We start from the raw sequence: 19,638 nt of genomic DNA on the forward strand, positions 1-19,638 counted from the left end.
TAACTGGGGCAGGGCCTGAGGTGCCTGGGGCGAAGGAGATGCCCACCCTCCTGGGTGAGTGGGCATGGGCAACTCGATGAGTGTCTGCTGTACACACCCTCTTGTTGCTGCTGTGATTCCCCCAAGCGCCCATCCAGCTCCGAATAGGCCACCGCCAGCATGCGGGCCATCAGGGGGGTCAGGTTTCGACAGGCACCCCTTCCTCGTTGGGAGGCCATCTCCAGCTGGGCCTCCGCCATCTTCCATGCCCAGCGACTCAGGTCCCCCCACCGTTTCCGACAGTGAGTGATCCGCCTGCCATAGACCCCCAGGGCACGCCATATACCCTTCTTTTGATGGGCGCTGACCTGCAGAGGAAATACACACAGGGAAAGGTATTAGTTAGACCTTCCTGTCTGTTACACTCATGGCCCACCATAGCCCTCCCATCCCCTTATGCACAGACATGCCCCAGCATAAATAATGCACGCTGCCCAGGGCACATCCACCACCCCCCCACACAAGGCCTTCCCACACACCACTCCATGCATTCATGTCCCATGCATTGTGCTCACAGTGAACTCACCTGTTGCTCTGGAGGCCCATACAACAGTCCGTACTGGGGTACGACCCCATCCACTAGTCTCTCCAACTCTGCCGAGGTGAAGGCAGTGGCCCTTTCTCCAATCACAAAGGCCATGGTAGGTTCCAGACAGAGGTCACAGCAGCACATGCAGTGTAGGTCCTCTCCTGTTGAAGGTCAGGTAGCAAGTGAGTGAACAGATAGAATATGGTGGTGACGGCCGCGTACATCACCGTTGGCCACTGTAACCCATAGGGCCCAATGGTATCCAATGAGGAGTTGCACGGCGGTTCTCGACTGCCTCCCGCAACGGCTCACAACGTCAGTGGAATTACCTCACTTCCACCTGTCCCTCCATACAGGACAGGCGGATGCCATTTCAGGGGGGGCAGGCCATGGATCATAACTGTGTCACAGCTCACAATTGTATATTCAGGACATATGCCACTAATACATTACAAAATCCCATCATGCATTGAGCTGTAGTGGTTACAATGTACAGATTATGACCGGCTCCTCACTATTTTGCCCTGTAGATTGTAACGGGGGGAGATATCCTCCTGTGTACTGACCCCTGCTGGACTTGGCAACAATGGAGGACAGGCACATTGGGCCAGATGTAGGAAGAAAGCAAATTGCGACTTGCAATTTGCTAGTCCGTGCGACTCGCAAATTGCAAGTCGCAATTTGCTATGCAGAAAGGTGTCTCAGAACCCTTCTGCAACTCGCAATGGGGTCGCAAAGACCCACCTCATAAATATTTATGAGGTGGGACGCAGTTTGCGACCCCATTGCGAGTATGGGCACTCACGGGGATGGTGGCCTGCTGGAGACAGCAGACCACCATGTCCGTGACTGCTTTTTAATAAAGCAGTTTTTTTTTTCTATCTGCAGCCCGTTTTCCTTAAAGGAAAACGAGCTGCACTTAGAAAAAAAACCGAAACCTTTTGTTTCGGTATTTTTCAGAGCAGGCAGTGGTCCATAGGACCACTACCTGCTCTGAAAAATAGTTTTTGTGATCATTCACAAAGGGGAAGGGGTCCCATGGGGACCCCTTCCCGTTTGCGAATGGGTTACCATCCACTTCAAGTGGATGGTAACAGCGATTTCATTTGCGACCGCTTTAGCGGGCGCAAATGAAATTGCATAGCATTGCGAGTCGCAAATAGGAAGGGAACACCCCTTCCTATTTGCGAGTCGGAAATGCATTTTGCGAGTCGGATCCGACTCGCAAAATGCATTTCTGCATAGCAGAGAGGCTTTTGCGCCTCGCAAACGGCGTTTTTCGCCGTTTGCGAGGCGCAAACCCTTTGCTACATCTGGCCCATTATCCTTACCTACAAGGCCACAATCACAGAGCTGTGTGCCCAACTGGAACTTGACCTGATATCTGCTATCTGTCACCCCACTGGGACCCCCCCTCTTGTGCAAGTCCTATCTGTGCTCCATTTCTTGGCAACTGGTTCTTTCCAAGTGACAGTGGGCTTGGCAGCAGGAATGTCACAGCCAATGTTCTCAATAGTGCTGACAAGAGTGTTGTCTGCTCTGATTAAACACGTGCAGCTACATCGTTTTCTCCCAGGTGTAGGATTTGGCTATAGTGAAGGCTGACTTCTATGCAATGGGACATATCCTCAACATAATTGGGGCAATTGATGGGACACATATTGCATTTGTCCCACCCCGGCAAAATTAACAGGTCTTCAGAAATCGAAAAAGTTTTCACTCGATGAATGTGCAGATGCTGTGTTTTGCGGACCAGTACATCTCCCATGTCAGTGCTAAGTATCCAGGCTCGGTGCATGATGCTTTTATCCTGAGGAATAGCACCATCCCAAATGTGATAGCCCAACTCCAGAGGCACAGGGTGTGGCTAATAGGTGAGCCCTGGTTCCCACCCAGTGGATGTTGGTGTATGAGAATGGTGTGGCCCATAAGGGTTAGTGTGTGGCTAACAGTTGTCCCTCGATATTTGCAGGTGACTCTGGTTACCCCAACCTCTCATGGCTACTGACCCCTGTGAGGAATCCCAGGACAAGGGCAGAGGAATGTTACAATGAGGCACATGGGCGAACAAGAAGGATAATTGAACGTACCTTTGGCCTCCTGAAGGCCAGGTTCAGGTGCCTCCATCTAACAGGTGGATCCCTGTGCTACTCACCCAAGAAGGTCTGCTAGATCATCATGGCATGCTGTAAGTTGCACAACCCTGCCTTGAGACGCCATGTGCCTTTTCTGCATGAGGAGGAGGCTGGAGATGGGCGTGTGGCAGCAGTGGACCCTGTGGACAGTGAAGATGAGGAGGCAGAGGATGAGGACAACAGAACTGCAGTGATTCGTCAATACTTCCAATGACACACAGGTAAGACAGTGTAACGTCACATTTCCATGACAGTTTTATGTTTGACGTTGTCACTGCAGGCTGTGAATTCGCATTTCTATGTCCACTCACTGTACCCTTTGTCAACTCTTTTTGCAGATGTTCGTGCCCCACTATTGCTCCTGGTGTGTTCACTGCAGCCAACTACAGGTCTTTCCTATGTACACATTACTGTACAGTTGAATTGCAATGTTTAAACCTTGTTAAATGAATACATACTTAAATCATTTGACATATTCCGCACTTGTATTTTTTCAAAGTGTGTTTATTGCAGTGCTCTAAAGAAAAGGGGGAATTGCAATGGGCTGGGGTGATGATGAGGGAAAGTCCAGGGTAGAGTCCAGTCTATTTGTAGCACAGGTGCATTGTCCAAGGGGGCATAGGAAGGGGAGCAATGGCAGTTCAAGGTGAACAGGGTGACAGAGTGGGACACAAGGGTGACAATCAGAAGAGTATTATTTCCTGGCAGGGGTGTTGGCCCTTTAATAATGGGAGAATGAATAGTCAGTACTTCTATTGAGTATGATGTGAGGTGTTAGGATGGATGATAATGATTGCTATTTTGTTACAAGATCATGGTATGTTATTTTGATATTCACTAATTAATTTGTCATTTTGTAATATATGTGAGGTGGATTTGGAGGCAAATTGTTTAAGTGATCAAATGCAAATGTTTGATTAAAGTTTTCTGTTAACTGTAATGCTTCCTCTTAAATGAAGTAAAGCATTGCACTTGACATTCTATTGTCGAATGTACATTGGGGGTTTAAAAAAACATTTTAGGCCTGACTACGACCTTGGCAGATCGAATACTCCCACACAAACATGACGGATATTCAGGTCACCGTATTACAAGTTCCATTATATCCTATGTAACTTGTAAAACGGCAGGTGGGATATCTGTCACGTTTGTGACGGAGTATTCCATCCACCAAGATTATAATCAGGCCATTTGTCTTTCTTTGGGGATGGCAAACAATTGGGCCAGAGGGTTGCTTTGGGGTTATCCTTTCTCCTTTGTACTGAGGTTTGAGAGAAATCTACGCGTCTAGGCTTAAGTGTTTTCGCTTGTATTTTTTGGGGATTTCAGTGATATCATGTCAGTGCTTCTACACTTTTTGACATCGGTGTTGATAAGTGTTTTGTTGTACACAAAGGGCCTCATTCTGAGGCCGGCGGGCGGCAGCCGCCGCCCGCCTGGCGGGGACCGCCATATGGCCGCTCCGCGGTCGAAAGACCGCGGAGGCCATTCTGGCTTTCCCGCTGGGCTGGCGGGCGACCGCCAGAAGGCCGCCCGCCAGCCCAGCGGGAAACCCCTTCCCTCGAGGAAGCCGGCTCCGAATGGAGCCGGCGGAGTGGGAAAGGTGCGACGGGTGCAGTTGCACCCGTCGCGAATTTCAGTGTCTGCTAAGCAGACACTGAAATTCTTTGTGGGGCCCTCTTACGGGGGCCCCTGCAGTGCCCATGCCATTGGCCCATTGGCATGGGCACTGCAGGGGCCCCCAGGGCCCCCACGACACCCCATACCGCCATCCTGTTCCTGGCGGGCGAACTGCCAGGAACAGGATGGCGGTATGGGGTGTCGGAATCCCCATGGCGGCGCAGCAAGCTGCGCTGCCATGGAGGATTCCTGAGGGCAGCGGAAAACCGGCGGGAGACCGCCGGTTTTCCCTTTCTGACCGCAGCCAAACCGCCGCGGTCAGAATGCCCTTGAGAGCACCGCCAGCCTGTTGGCGGTGCTCTCGCGGTCGTTGACCCTGGCGGTCAATGACCGCCAGGGTCAGAATGACCCCCAAAGACATCGGAATACCAAGAAACACTTTAACTTATATCTTTAATCGCCTAGCCAGATAGTAACTTCCTCCGTTGCCATTCTAATGCCAGCTGACTAGGGAAGATCAAACCATAACATTCTACACAGCCTTCTGTAGAACCTGATGGCGAAGGTTCTACTTATGACATGTTTATTCAGCTGCCTAACTGCTAAATGGACAAAAACTGTGTATTCAAGTACTTACCAAATATGTTGGTTTTTGAAGTGATTGTTATAGCGGATATATGTAATTAACAGTGAGGTATTATAGGAAATGTAGCGTCTTCCAAATGGCAGTTATTTACATGCTTGTTAAATATTAGGAAACCGTTGGAGTGGTCAGCCCTACCAATAGCCTTGTAGCCTTCCAAACGTTTAACATTTTGAATAACATGAGATTAATTTGTAGCCCTGCACTTTAAGGTATGTGAAATCTGATGCTAGCTGCTTGTGTTGTTTTCTCACAATGCCTGACTACATGAAAGTGGTGCTACTGCTATTGCATGCATATTCATAGCTGCGAAGTCTCCTAATGTCAGGTGTCACACTATAAGTCTTTGCCTATTTTTAACTTTAACAGACATCACATTAAGTAAATCGTATTCTTGGACTTAAAACTTTGCCCTTAACATCTGAGCTCAAAAGTACTAGTACTAAAATGCATTTGCCTAAAAAGCCAGGATAAGTTGTCACACATGAAAATGGCACACCTTGCAACAATATATTTGTGTTACTATGCTTTGTATGTGGGAACTTTTGTGTCATGATTTTACCACTGTCTCATTCACATAGTATCAATAGAAGTTTCAAACATAACTGGTACTAAGCCTTGCATTGGCTGTGTATCACCTGTAGTGTTTGGCAGTTGACGGCCTATCAAGTCTCATTTTTGTATCAAAGGGCTTTGCCCATTCTATACCTAAAGGAAAATGTGATGTGCATATTGGTCATAGTTCCCTCCTGCGGACCTGCCAATTCACCAGTAAGTGACAGAATTAATCACTGCCAAAAGATCAAATATGAATTTAAAATTGCCTGATTCTTTGCAGTGTATAAAATAATTACACTGAAATGACCAAAAATGGAAAAAGGAACAGTAAACATCATTTTGAAAGCGGAATAATATTAAATCTTAAATGTATGAACATATGCAAGCAGACTAATCTTTAATCTTACATTTTCGAACATGTGCATGTATTTAAACTTAGACTGGTTTCTCTTGCTATTAGTTCTGTAACCTATGTCGTATTGTATTGGGCACTTCGGAGGACATAACATCATGAATTCTTACACACTTTATGTTTTTTTACTGATATTTTCTTTTGTGGAGGTGCTTGTGTTAATTCATTTTTATATGGTTATGCTGATAAAAGCAATTTCCCTTTTTAATTGGGTTTCATCAGTTAATATATGTTTAAAACTAAATCAAGACAGCATACATCGAAAGGATTTCAACGAGTTCTCAGTCCTCTCCTGCCAACCACATTATCACAAATTCTTAGGTCCTGTACTAGATTCACAGGCTCAGTGTTGTTAGTCTGAAGACTAATCTCTTAATTTTTTAAGTAGGAAACTTGAGATCTTTACATGCATTTTCAGGCTTTGCAGAGAGTAGATATAGCTACAGAGCAACAGGGCACATTACAAAAAGTGTCTGGAGTTACAAGAGAGTTGGCCATGACAAGAGAAGGTCATGCTACAGCACACAAGAGTAGAACTGGGTGGTCAGTTGGAAGATTTTAGGCTGTGTAAACATGTTGTGAGAAGAGAAGTATCTTCAGGTGCATGTAGAAGAGCAACAGAAAGCATGTTTGTTGGGGGGCAGTAATAGACATCTTGCAGTCTGGTTTTCACCCTAGCATATCTCCTGTCTTCCAAGCTTGCAATATTTGCCTTTGACTTAATTTACTTCCTGACAAAATTAGAAGACATTACACATGAGGTGAATAATGACATTAACTGGTGTATTGAACAAAATCCAGGTACTTCTATTTAGCCTGATAATAGTATCGCTGATTTAGACTGTGGTATTGAAAGCCAATGCTACTAAATTAATAGCCTTATCAGCAGGCATTCACAATAACAAAATGTTCGTTTGAATGCCTAAATAAGAATGAGAATTGATAACTCTTCTGCAAACTCCTTTTCTGAATAAAAACATGTCTAGGTCATGAAGAGAGTTTCAATTATGTTTATAACTAGAATTTGTTGCACATCCTGATTTAGTATAATTGCATATTTTTCTCTCCATACAGTTGTCTATGGTGTTGTTTTAATGTATCATTGCTGTATTTTGTTTTATACTTCTAGTATATCAAGAGTTTTTACAATGACACATGGATTTCAAGATATGGCCACTCAGTTGATGGAGGAACACTTGACCTTCTTTGGTCTGTGACAGTTTCAATTTTTGCTGTTGGTGGACTTTTTGGAACATTTGTTGTATCACCAATGGTAAAACTAATTGGAAGGTAGGAACTGTAAGCACTTTCCGTAGATTGAAGTGTCAAAATGTGATTCCTGACAGACTTTTCTTAAACATACTACTCATTATTTATTATTCCTTTTGGTTATGTTGATATATACTATCCATCCTGTCTAGACTCCAGGTATATTGTTGTTAGCAAATTTCTGAACGCTTTCGTCTTATCAGTCACGTTTGCAACATCTGGTGTACACTGATTTTACTTCTTGATCTCTCACCATTGTTAAATTATTTGGAAAGCTGGCAAAACGTGCAAAACAGTTTTAGGGTTTGATTACTTATCTGGAAAAGATTATGCAAATTTCCCTTGCAGAAGTCCCCCATGCTTGCCGACCTAATGTGTCTTTTTATGATATCATAATTTGCATTTTTCTATAGTTAAAGGCAGTTAGACCTGACAGCCTTAGGGTAGTCACCCCTAACTTTTTGCCTGCCTCCCTCCACCTTTTGGACACTGTTTTTGCTGGTTTATAGACTCTGCGCACTTTACCACTGCTAACCAGTGCTAAAGTACATATGCTCTCTCCCTTAAAACATGGTAACCTTGAATCATACCTGATTGGACTATTAATTTACTTATAAGTCCCTAGTAAGGTGCACTTTATGTGCATAGGGCTAGTAAATTAAATGCTACTAGTGGGCCTGCAGCACTGGTTGTGCCACCCACTTAAGTAGCCCCTTTTTCTTGTCTCAGGCCTGCCATTGCAAGGCCTGTGTGTGCAGTTTCACTGCCACCTCGACTTGGCATTTAAAAGTACTTGCCAAGCCTAGAACTCCCCTTTCTCTACATATAAGTCACCCTTAATGTGTGCTCTAGGTAACCCCTAGGGCAGGGTGCTGTGTAGGTAAAAGGCAGGACATGTACCTGTGTAGTTATATGTCCTGGTAGTGTAAAACTCCTAAATTCGTTTTCACACTACTGTGAGGCCTGCTCCCTTCATAGGCTAACATTAGGGCTGCCCTCATACACTGTTGAAGTGGCAGCTGCTGATCTGAAAGGAGCAGGAAGGTCATATTGAGTATGGCCAGAATGGTAATACAAAGTCCTACTGACTGGTGAAGTCGGATTTAATATTACTATTCTAGAAATGCCACTTTTAGAAAGTGAGCATTTCTTTGCACTTAAATCCTTCTGTGCCTTACAATCCACGTCTGGCTGGGCTTGGTTGACAGCTCCTTGTGCATTCACTCAGACACACCCCAAACACAGGGTACTCAGCCTCACTTGCATACATCTGCATTTTGAATGGGTCTTCCTGGGCTGGGAGGGTGGAGGGCCTGCTCTCACACAAAGGACTGCCACACCCCCTACTGGGACCCTGGCAGACAGGATTAAACTGAAAGGGGACCTGGTGCACTTCTTAGCCACTCTTTGAAATCTCCCCCACTTCAAAGGCACATTTGGGTATAAAACAGGGCCTCTGCCCTACCTCATCAGACACTTGCTGGAGAAGAAACCTGAACCAGAACCTACATCCTGCCAAGAAGAACTGCCTGGCTGCTCAAAGGACTCACCTGCCTGCTTTCTACAAAGGCCTGCTGCCTTGCTGTTGCCCTGCTGCCTTGCTGAACTCTTGTCTGGCTGTGAAAGTGCTCTCCAAGGGCTTGGATAGAGCTTGCCTCCTGTTCCTTGAAGTCTCAGGACCAAAAAGACTTCCCTCTTTTACTTGGACGCTCCGTGCGCCGAAAATTTCTACGCACAGCTTGTTTCGCGGCGAGAAAAACGCCGCACTCCGACGCTGATCTACGCGACGCTCTCGGGACGATCGAAGATCCGACGCACGGCCTCGCAAGGACAACGCCGCCCGACCGCTAGAGGAGAAATCGACGCGACGCCTGCCGTGAGATCGTAATTTCAACGCGCAGCCCCGCAGATCGAAGTCTAGAGGAGAAATCGACACGACGCCTGCCGTGAGATCGTAACTTCGACGCGCAGCCCCGCAGACCGACGCGCAGCCGGAGAACAAGCAGGAAAATCCACGCACAGACCCGGGACATCTGGTAATCCCCGCGATCCACAGAAAGAGACTGTCCGCGCGCCGGAAACCGACGCCGACTTCCCCGCGTGGAAAATAACGACGCAAGTCCGTGTGTGCTGGGGAGAAATCGACGCACACACACCTTTTTCCACGCACCTCTTCGCTTGTGGCCCTCTGAGGAGATTTTTCCACTCCCAACCAGGTACTTGTGCTTGAAAGAGACTTTGTTTGTATTCTAAAGACTTAAGACACTTTATATCACCTCCCTGTGATATTTCTACAATTTTCTACTGCAACTTTATTTCTTTTTGACCTACAATTATCCTGATAAATATTATATATTTTTCTAAACACTGTGTGGTGTATTTTTGTGGTGCTATATGGTGGTATTGTATGATTTATTGCACAAATACTTTACACATTGCCTTCTAAGTTAAGCCTGACTGCTCGTGCCAAGCTACCAGAGGGTGGGCACAGGATAATCTTGGATAGTGTGTGACTTACCCTGACTAGAGTGAGGGCTTTTGCTTGGACAGAGGGTAACCTGACTGCCAACCAAAAACCCCATTTCTAACATTGGTGATCAGCGGTGAGGATAGGACTTGTATTTGTGCAGTGACATACAGTAGCTAAGTATTTCACTACCTACCCACAGTTGAAGGTCAACTTGGTTTTTATCTCTTCTTGAAAATCCGATTCTTTTCCTGACAATTTTCAAAAACTAAATCCTCACTCAACATGTCTCTGACTGGGTCTCAGACAGGGGACTTTGACCTAGTCCAGTTGGATGCATATACAGCAAACAACTAAGAGGATTCTGCAGGGCATTGAGGGTACCCACCCAAGGGGCCTCCAGAAAGGAGGACTTTCAAGTGGCGCTGAGGGCCTGGGCAGAAGCCCATTTAGAGGATGATGAGGAAGAGGAGCCAGAACATGGTCCCTCAGAGGATTTTTCACTATCGGTAGATGGTGTTACCACTGCAATTGTGCACCCTTCCAGACCAGGGAGCAGTGTCTCCATGCAAAGCCTGACCGCAGAGGAAAGGAGAGAGGAAAGGGAGTTCCAATTGCAAATGGCAAAACTGAAAATTGAGGCTCAACAGGAGGAGAGGAGGGCAGAGAGAGAAGCCAAACAAGCTGAGGCTGAAAGAGCAGCCAAACAGATTGAAGCTGAAAGAACAGCCAAACAAATTCAAGCAGAAGCTGAGAGGGCAGCCAAACAAGCGGAAGCGGAAAGAGCAGCCAAACAAGTGGAAGCTGAAAGAGCTTTGGCTGAAAAGAAACTATTGTTGGCTCATGAACTGAGTCTCAAGGAGCTGGAGATCAAGGCAAGACAGTCTGAATCCAGCAATAATGGTGGCAGCATACAGACAGGACCTGCTGGAGAAAAGAAGGTTCGTATACCCAAAAATGTGGTGCCCAGTTTTGTGGTGGGAGATGACATAGATAAATGGTTAGCTGCTTATGAAGTTGCACTAAGGGCTCATGAGGTTCCTGAAGGGCAATGGGGGGTAGCTATGTGGGGTTATGTGCCGCCATTGGGGAGGGACACACTTCTCACATTGGATCCACCGGATCAAAACACATACCCACTTCAGAAAGCCACTTTACTTGCCAAGTTTGGGCTGATCCCTGAGGGATACCGTCAGAGGTTCAGGGACAGCACCAAACAAACCACACAAACATGGGTAGATTTCTTTGATTTCTCCAGTAAGGCACTGAATGGATGGGTGCGGGGCAACAAAGTAGCAGATTATAAAGGTTTATATGACTTGATTCTGAGAGAGCATATGCTTAATGTTACTTATACAGATTTGCGCCAGCACCTAGTGGATAGTAAGCTGACTGATCCCAGGAAGCTTGCTGAGGAGGCGGACCTCTGGGTTAGCACCAGAGTGTCCAAAAAGGTACCTGGGGGGGACTCCCACAAAGGTGGTCAGGGTTCCCAACAGAAGAAAGAGGGGGGAGATAAACTTACAGATAAGGAACTCTCTAAAGGCCCCCAAAAGAATTCCCAGGGAGGGGGTGGCAACCCTTCCTTTTCCAAATTTGGGAAAAAGCCAGGGACATTTGACAAGTCAGGGAAATCTAGCCCCAAATGCCTGGAGTGTTACCAGTATGGTCACTACAAAGGCGATCCACAGTGCCCCAAGAGGGCACCGTCCACTACTGGACAGGCACCTGGGTTGACTAGTGTAGCACTCGGGGGGGGAGATGGACCCAACTAGCTTTGGGGAGCAGGTAGAGATTTCCCTAGTGTCCCTGGGAGAAGGAGAAATGGTGCCCAAGGCCCACATGCCCCGAAATACTTCCAAGTACCGGCAGTGGGTCACCATTGATGGGCAAAGGGTGGAAGCTCTGCGTGACACAGAAGCCAGTATAACTACTATCAAGAGTCAGCTGGTGTCAACAGAGCAGATAGTACCTAATACATTCCACCAGGTCAGAGTCGCTGACAATCGCAAGAGTCACCTACCGGTGGCTCTGGTTCCCTTTGAGTGGGGGGGGGTCTCTGGTACTCTGAAGGTAGCTGTGAGTCCTGCCATGCCTGTAGATTGTCTGTTAGGCAATGACCTTGAGCACACTGCTTGGAAAGAAGTGGAGCTCAGGTCTCACCTGGAGATGTTAGGGTTACCTGAGTGGGTCTGCATGACCACACGGTCCATGGCTGAACGAGAGGGAAGTCAAGGGCATCTGGAGCCTGGAACGATGGCCCAGAGAGCTGCCAGGAGGAGGGACCAGGGGTGCGGGAAACCGGCCCCAGCTGTTCCCACAGTGGCTGACGGGGCTCCTGAGGAGGAGGCTCCCGAGCCAACTGGGGAAGACATTGCTGCCCTAGGTGACTTACCTGAGCTTGCTGGCTGGCAAGTTGAGGGTGGACCCACCAGGGAGGAATTCTCACTCTGGAAGGTTTGAGGAAACAAGCCTCAAACCAGGCAGCAGGCGACGCCTCTGGCGATCACCACCTATATTGGGAGAATGATCTCCTCTACAGTGAGCCTAAGGTTCCGGGCTTTGGGGCAGCACGTATGCTGGTGGTCCCCCAATGTTACTGAACCTTCCTACTGGGTCTGGCTCACGACATTCCCCTGGCAGGACATTTGGGGCAGGGCAAGACCTTTAACAGGCTTGTCACCCACTTTTATTGGCCCAAAATGAGGACACACTCAGACAAGTTCTGCAGATCCTGTCCTACCTGCCAGGCCAGTGGTAAAGCAGGAAAAAGGGGTAAAACCCCCCTGATTCCACTTCCTGTCGTTGGCACCCCATTTGAAAGGGTGGGCATCGACATTGTTGGTCCCTTGGACCCCAAAACTGCCTTAGGCAACAGGTTCATCCTGGTTTTGGTGGACCATGCCACCCGTTACCCAGAGGCAATCCCTCTGAGGACAGTAACTGCACAGGTGGTGGCCAGAACCCTGATGGGGATATTTACCCGTGTGGGATTCCCCAAGGAAATAGTGTCTGACAGAGGCACTAACTTCATGTCTGCATACATGAAGTCTCTGTGGGATGCGTGTGGTGTAACTTACAAGTTCACCACACCCTATCACCCCCAGTCGAATGGTCTTGTGGAGAGATTCAACAAGACCCTGAAAGGCATGATTGGTGGCCTCCCTGAGGCCATGAGGCGTAAGTGGGACGTCCTCTTACCGTGCCTTCTCTTTGCTTACAGAGAGGTCCCCCAGAGAGGGGTAGGGTTCAGTCCCTTTGAACTTCTCTACGGGTACCCTGTCAGGGGACCCTTAAGCATTGTCCAGGAGAGATTGGAGAAAGCTCCAAAGACACCCCCTCAGGATGTGGTCAGCTATATGTTGGCCCTCCGCAACCAGATGACCCGCTTCTGGAAAGAAGCCCAAGATAACCTTGAGGCCAGTCAAGAGGTGATGAAACAATGGTATGACCAGAAGGCCACCCTGGTAGAGTTTCAACCTGGAGACAAAGTGTGGGTAATGGAGCCAGTAGAGCCCAGAGCTCTCCATGACCGCTGGTCTGGCCCATTTGAAGTAAAGGAGCGGAAAGGGGAGGCCACTTACCTAGTGGACCTCAAAACCCCTAGGAATCCCCTAAGGGTGCTCCATGTGAACCGACTAAAAGCTCATTTTGAGAGGTCGGAGATCAACATGCTTCTGGTCACAGATGAAGGAACGGAAGAGGAGAGTGAACCTCTCCCCGACCTCCTCTCTGCCCAAGAAGGTGATGGGTCAGTAAGCGGGGTCATTCTGTCTGACTCCCTGACTCTAAATCAGAAAGGAGACTGCTATGAGCTGTTGGAGCAGTTCTCCCCCCTGTTCTCCCTTACTCCTGGACTGACCCACCTCTGTGTTCATGATATTGACACTGGTGACAGTCTCCCTGTGAAAAACAAAATTTACAGGTTGTCGGATAAGGTGAAGGCCAGCATCAAGGAGGAGGTCTCCAAGATGTTGACTCTAGGGGTTATTGAGAAATCCAGTAGTCCCTGGGCCAGCCCAGTGGTATTGGTCCCTAAGGCTACTGCCCCAGGTGCGAAGCCAGAACTCCGGTTCTGTGTGGACTACCGGGGTCTCAACTCAGTCACACGGACTGATGCTCACCCCATCCCCCGAGCTGATGAGCTCGTGGACAGGCTAGGCGCTGCCAAGTTCCTGAGTACGTTTGATCTTACTTCAGGGTACTGGCAGATCGCCCTAACTGAGGGGGCCAAGGAAAGATCCGCATTTTCAACCCCAGATGGCCATTACCAGTTCCGGGTGATGCCTTTTGGGTTGAAAAATGCCCCCGCTACCTTCCAACGGTTGGTCAACGGGGTCCTAGCTGGCAAGGATGCCTTCTGTGCAGCCTACCTGGATGACATAGCTGTCTACAGTTCCAGCTGGGAGGAACACCTGCTTCACCTCAAGGAGGTGCTTCAGGCCCTGCAACAGGCAGGCCTGACCATCAAGGCCAGTAAGTGCCAGATTGGGCAGGGTTCCGTGGTGTACTTGGGACACCTAGTGGGTGGTGGCAAGGTGCAGCCACTCCAGGCCAAGATTGAAACTATCAAGGCCTGGCAACCACCCCGAACGCAGACTGAAGTGAGAGCCTTTCTAGGCCTCACAGGATACTACCGCCGATTTGTCAAGGGCTATGGTACCATTGTAACACCCTTGACAGAACTCACTTCCAAGAAACAACCTAGGTTGGTGAATTGGACAGAGGCTTGTCAGAAAGCCTTTGACGCCCTGAAGGAAGCCATGTGCACGGCCCCCGTACTCATGGCCCCTGACTACTCCCAGGAATTTATCGTGCAGACAGACGCTTCAGAGCATGGCATAGGGGCAGTCCTAGCACAGCTAAATGAGGAGGGCAGAGATCAACCAGTAGTCTTTATTAGCAGAAGGCTATTACCACGGGAACAGAGGTGGAGTGCTATTGAACGAGAAGCTTTTGCTGTGGTCTGGGCACTGAAGAAGCTAAGACCCTACCTGTTTGGGACTCACTTCCGGGTTCAGACAGACCACAGGCCCCTCAGATGGCTCATGCAGATGAGGGGTGAGAATCCAAAACTCTTGAGGTGGTCCATTTCCCTACAGGGGATGGACTTTACGGTGGAACATCGCCCAGGTGTTGACCACGCCAATGGTGATGGTCTCTCCAGGTACTTCCGCCTTAGCGATGAGAGCTCCCAGGAGGTCGGGTAGCTCTCCCCACTTTCAGCTGGGGGGGACACATGTTAGACCTGACAGCCTTAGGGTAGTCACCCCTAACTTTTTGCCTGCCTCCCTCCCCTTTTTGGACACTGTTTTTGCTGGTTTATAGACTCTGCGCACTTTACCACTGCTAACCAGTGCTAAAGTACATATGCTCTCTCCCTTAAAACATGGTAACCTTGAATCATACCTGATTGGACTATTAATTTACTTATAAGTCCCTAGTAAGGTGCACTTTATGTGCATAGGGCTGGTAAATTAAATGCTACTAGTGGGCCTGCAGCACTGGTTGTGCCACCCACTTAAGTAGCCCCTTTTTCTTGTCTCAGGCCTGCCATTGCAAGGCCTGTGTGTGCAGTTTCACTGCCACCTCGACTTGGCATTTAAAAGTACTTGCCAAGCCTAGAACTCCCCTTTCTCTACATATAAGTCACCCTTAATGTGTGCTCTAGGTAACCCCTAGGGCAGGGTGCTGTGTAGGTAAAAGGCAGGACATGTACCTGTGTAGTTATATATCCTGGTAGTGTAAAACTCCTAAATTCGTTTTCACACTACTGTGAGGCCTGCTCCCTTCATAGGCTAACATTAGGGCTGCCCTCATACACTGTTGAAGTGGCAGCTGCTGATCTGAAAGGAGCAGGAAGGTCATATTTAGTATGGCCAGAATGGTAATACAAAGTCCTACTGACTGGTGAAGTCGGATTTAATATTACTATTCTAGAAATGCCACTTTTAGAAAGTGAGCATTTCTTTGCACTTAAATCCTTCTGTGCCTTACAATCCACGTCTGGCTGGGCTTGGTTGACAGCTCCTTGTGCATTCACTCAGACACACCCCAAACACAGGGTACTCAGCCTCACTTGCATACATCTGCATTTTGAATGGGTCTTCCTGGGCTGGGAGGGTGGAGGGCCTGCTCTCACACAAAGGACTGCCACACCCCCTACTGGGACCCTGGCAGACAGGATTAAACTGAAAGGGGACCTGGTGCACTTCTTAGCCACTCTTTGAAGTCTCCCTCACTTCAAAGGCACATTTGGGTATAAAACAGGGCCTCTGCCCTACCTCATCAGACACTTGCTGGAGAAGAAACCTGAACCAGAACCTACATCCTGCCAAGAAGAACTGCCTGGCTGCTCAAAGGACTCACCTGCCTGCTTTCTACAAAGGCCTGCTGCCTTGCTGTTGCCCTGCTGCCTTGCTGAACTCTTGTCTGGCTGTGAAAGTGCTCTCCAAGGGCTTGGATAGAACTTGCCTCCTGTTCCTTGAAGTCTCAGGACCAAAAAGACTTCCCTCTTTTACTTGGACGCTCCGTGCGGCGAAAATTTCGACGCACAGCTTGTTTTGCGGCGAGAAAAACGCCGCACTCCAACGCTGATCGACGCAACGCTCTCGGGACGATCGAAGATCCGACGCACGGCCTCGCAAGGACAACGCCGCCCGACCGCTAGAGGAGAAATCGACGCGACGCCTGCCGTGAGATCGTAATTTCAACGCGCAGCCCCGCAGATCGAAGTCTAGAGGAAAAATCGACGCGACGCCTGCCGTGAGATCGTAACTTCGACGCGCAGCCTCGCAGACCGACGCGCAGCCGGAGAACAAGCAGGAAAATCCACGCACAGACCCGGGACATCTGGTAATCCCCGCGATCCACAGAAAGAGACTGTCCGCGCACCGGAAACCGACGCCGACTTTCCCGCGTGGAAAATAACGACGCAAGTCCGTGTGTGCTGGGGAGAAATCGACGCACACACACCTTTTTCCACGCACCTCTTCGCTTGTGGCCCTCTGAGGAGATTTTTCCACTCCCAACCAGGTACTTGTGCTTGAAAGAGACTTTGTTTGTATTCTAAAGACTTAAGACACTTTATATCACCTCCCTGTGATATTTCTACAATTTTCTACTGCAACTTTATTTCTTTTTGACCTACAATTATCCTGATAAATATTATATATTTTTCTAAACACTGTGTGGTGTATTTTTGTGGTGCTATATGGTGGTATTGTATGATTTATTGCACAAATACTTTACACATTGCCTTCTAAGTTAAGCCTGACTGCTCGTGCCAAGCTACCAGAGGGTGGGCACAGGATAATCTTGGATAGTGTGTGACTTACCCTGACTAGAGTGAGGGCTTTTGCTTGGACAGAGGGTAACCTGACTGCCAACCAAAAACCCCATTTCTAACAAAGGACATTCTATTTCTTAAATCTATATACCACTTGTATTAAATTGTAGGGAAAAAAATCCTTCTGTGTCAAAAAATAGAAGTCCCTACTCGGTTAAAGTGTCAGGTAGTACCCTCATGACATCTGTGTTTAACATCTTAGAACAAAACACCAGGCACGCTCGCCATTGTAGCCACAATGATTAAAGAGCAGAACTCACGGAGATGTAAAAGGGAAAACAATGCAATCTCTACAGGGTTTGACTTCGTGGCAATCATGTTTGGATTTTCAGGACTTTAAATAGCCTTAAAACGTCAACAAATAGCTTGATGAAGCATGGCATTCTTGGCTTCGTTCGCTATGTATGCCACCCATAAAAAGCTAATTTCTAGGTGCAATTGTTTGGAGATTCCCTGGATATTCCAATCATTCCTCACAAAAGACATTATGGAACTTGTAGCATTCTTGGATCTACTTTCTTTAAAATTGGTAAGATTTGTTGATTTGATTATCAAAGCTATTCGTTCACGTAAGTTTGACTTACACATGCAAATGACTGGGTTTCCAAATGCAAGAAGGGCACTAAAGCTGAACTGCAGCTGGAAGTCCTTAACTCATGCATAATAATACCTTAAGGCCATTAAACATTGTGTGGAAGGAAATTGTAGGTAAGAAGTGGGGAGTGGATGTTCAAAGGTGTGGTTTACTCAGGGGTGACTCCTCAGCAATGGCAGTGGAGTGTCACCCCACTGTCTAAGAGCTAGTACCAGAAAAATAAAACAATACTTCAATATCGTATTATTTTTCTGCTGCTTGCTCAACCAGCATGTGAAGGGAGGGGCTGGGCCATTGGAGGTGGGGATGAGTAATCAAGTGCACAAAGGGCACATGTGCTTAAACGGTGTAAGACGGCTGGTCAAACACACATGCACACTTATGTTTCTCCAGCCTGGCTGTGTAAACTGCCAGGATAGAGAAACTGCACAGGCCCCAATATTGTGTCTGAGCAGCAGTCCAAGCCACTCAGACCAATCCTGATGCTGCTTTCATGCTAGCTTTAGCATGAAAGTAGTACCAGGATTGCTGGGGAGCCTGTTCCGGTGTCCCAGTGAATGCTGGGACACCAGAACAGAAAAGGAGGACAAACGAGGAGGCAGGAGACCATGGTGGTGAATGGTAAGTCTTTTTAAAAAAAATATATTTGTCCCCCTCCTATAATCCCCCTGCCACTCCCCTTGATATTTGCAGCAGCCACCGCTGGGTTTTCTCTCAAAGTTTGTGATCACCCATGAACATATGCATTTTTGGGCATTTACAAACTCCATTCTGACTTCTTCTGTTCCTGAAAATGGATGAAAATATACTCTTGCTAAGTGCAAGAGGAAGATAAAATGGGTGGTGATGTACTTCTGTAGGCAGTGATAAATCCGTTTCCCTTGTGGTAGTCGACAGAAGATTCTTGTCTTAGGATATAGAAAAAGGGGTTTCCTCATTGGGAAACACATTTTTCTCATGAAGATGTTTTTGTACAGATGGCATTTTCCAATACGAAACAACCCAATGTGTACATTTGTTTACTGCCTTCACCAAGGAGAGAACAGCCCAACATGTACAATTGTTTTTTATGGCCTTCATCAAGGGGAGAAAACAAATCTACAGTACTATTTCAGGGTAACCTTCCTGCACAAAACGATCCTCATATATGTTTTCCTCTTTCTGTGTGCAGCACACATCTAAAGAGGAAATAACAAGGTGAAATAGAAATATTTCTCCTTGTTGAGCCTCTGTTGGAGTGGCGTAACATTTTGACACATTTCCAGGTTTACTACCTTTAGTAAATTTGAGAATGTGCTGAACTCCATGGGAATGCCCACAATCCACCTATGGAATACTTTTGCAAGGATATGTGACACAAGGCAGCAATTTCTGCTGCCTTGTGTTACTCTGTATTTACTACAACATGCAGAGCCATGCAAGGTGGCTTTGTGTGGCTTAGTAAGTATCACTTAAGGCCATGAGCTGCCTTGTATCACCTTGTGTGATGGAATGGCAATGCAAAGGCTTAGGAAATCTAGGCCACAGTTTTGTGATCTGCATGTTACATGTACTTTACAGCAGGCAAATTAACCCTTGGCGCTTCTTTATGGTGAGTCAAAACTGCCAATAGACCTCCCTCTAGAAGGAAGATTAATCACCAGAGTTATCTTGAAAACTGCTGATCACACAAGGAATGCTGCCACAACTGCTTTTAAACCCATAAATTAAACAGAGCTCCCCTCCCTTTAAACACAGCACCCCTCCACAGTGGTCGCACCGCCCTAAAGCCAGTCGTGCTTGGAAGCTTCCTAATTGTTTTCCTAGGATGAATGAGCTTTTCACTGGCCATTTCGTATTACTTTTAAATTCCATTTGTTTTAAAGTTGTGACAGGTATGACGATCCTGAGAGGAACAGAATGTATGGATGGGATGCTTCAATTTTTTAAGCAACTGCCAATTATGTGGGCTGCTTTCTAGTCCACCACTTTTTTTTTCTCAGTGAGCTACCACAGACATGAACTAACCAAGTGCAGCTGCATA

The 19,638-nt window shown here is 47.4% G+C and overlaps 1 protein-coding gene across 3 annotated transcripts in view; it reads left to right on the forward strand.

Annotated features, from left to right (window-relative positions):
- Window positions 1-19,638, forward strand: part of SLC2A9 (solute carrier family 2 member 9) — a 1,837,553-nt gene that overhangs the window by 594,627 nt on the left and 1,223,288 nt on the right. For all 3 annotated transcript variants that reach the window (XM_069202834.1, XM_069202850.1, XM_069202841.1), the window contains exon 4: window positions 7,066-7,226. In XM_069202834.1, the coding sequence (XP_069058935.1) occupies window positions 7,066-7,226 (161 nt within the window). The remainder of the gene's footprint in view (window positions 1-7,065; window positions 7,227-19,638) is intronic.

The sequence above is a fragment of the Pleurodeles waltl genome, chromosome 1_2 (genome assembly GCF_031143425.1).
Source record: "Pleurodeles waltl isolate 20211129_DDA chromosome 1_2, aPleWal1.hap1.20221129, whole genome shotgun sequence".
NCBI lineage: Eukaryota > Metazoa > Chordata > Amphibia > Caudata > Salamandridae > Pleurodeles > Pleurodeles waltl.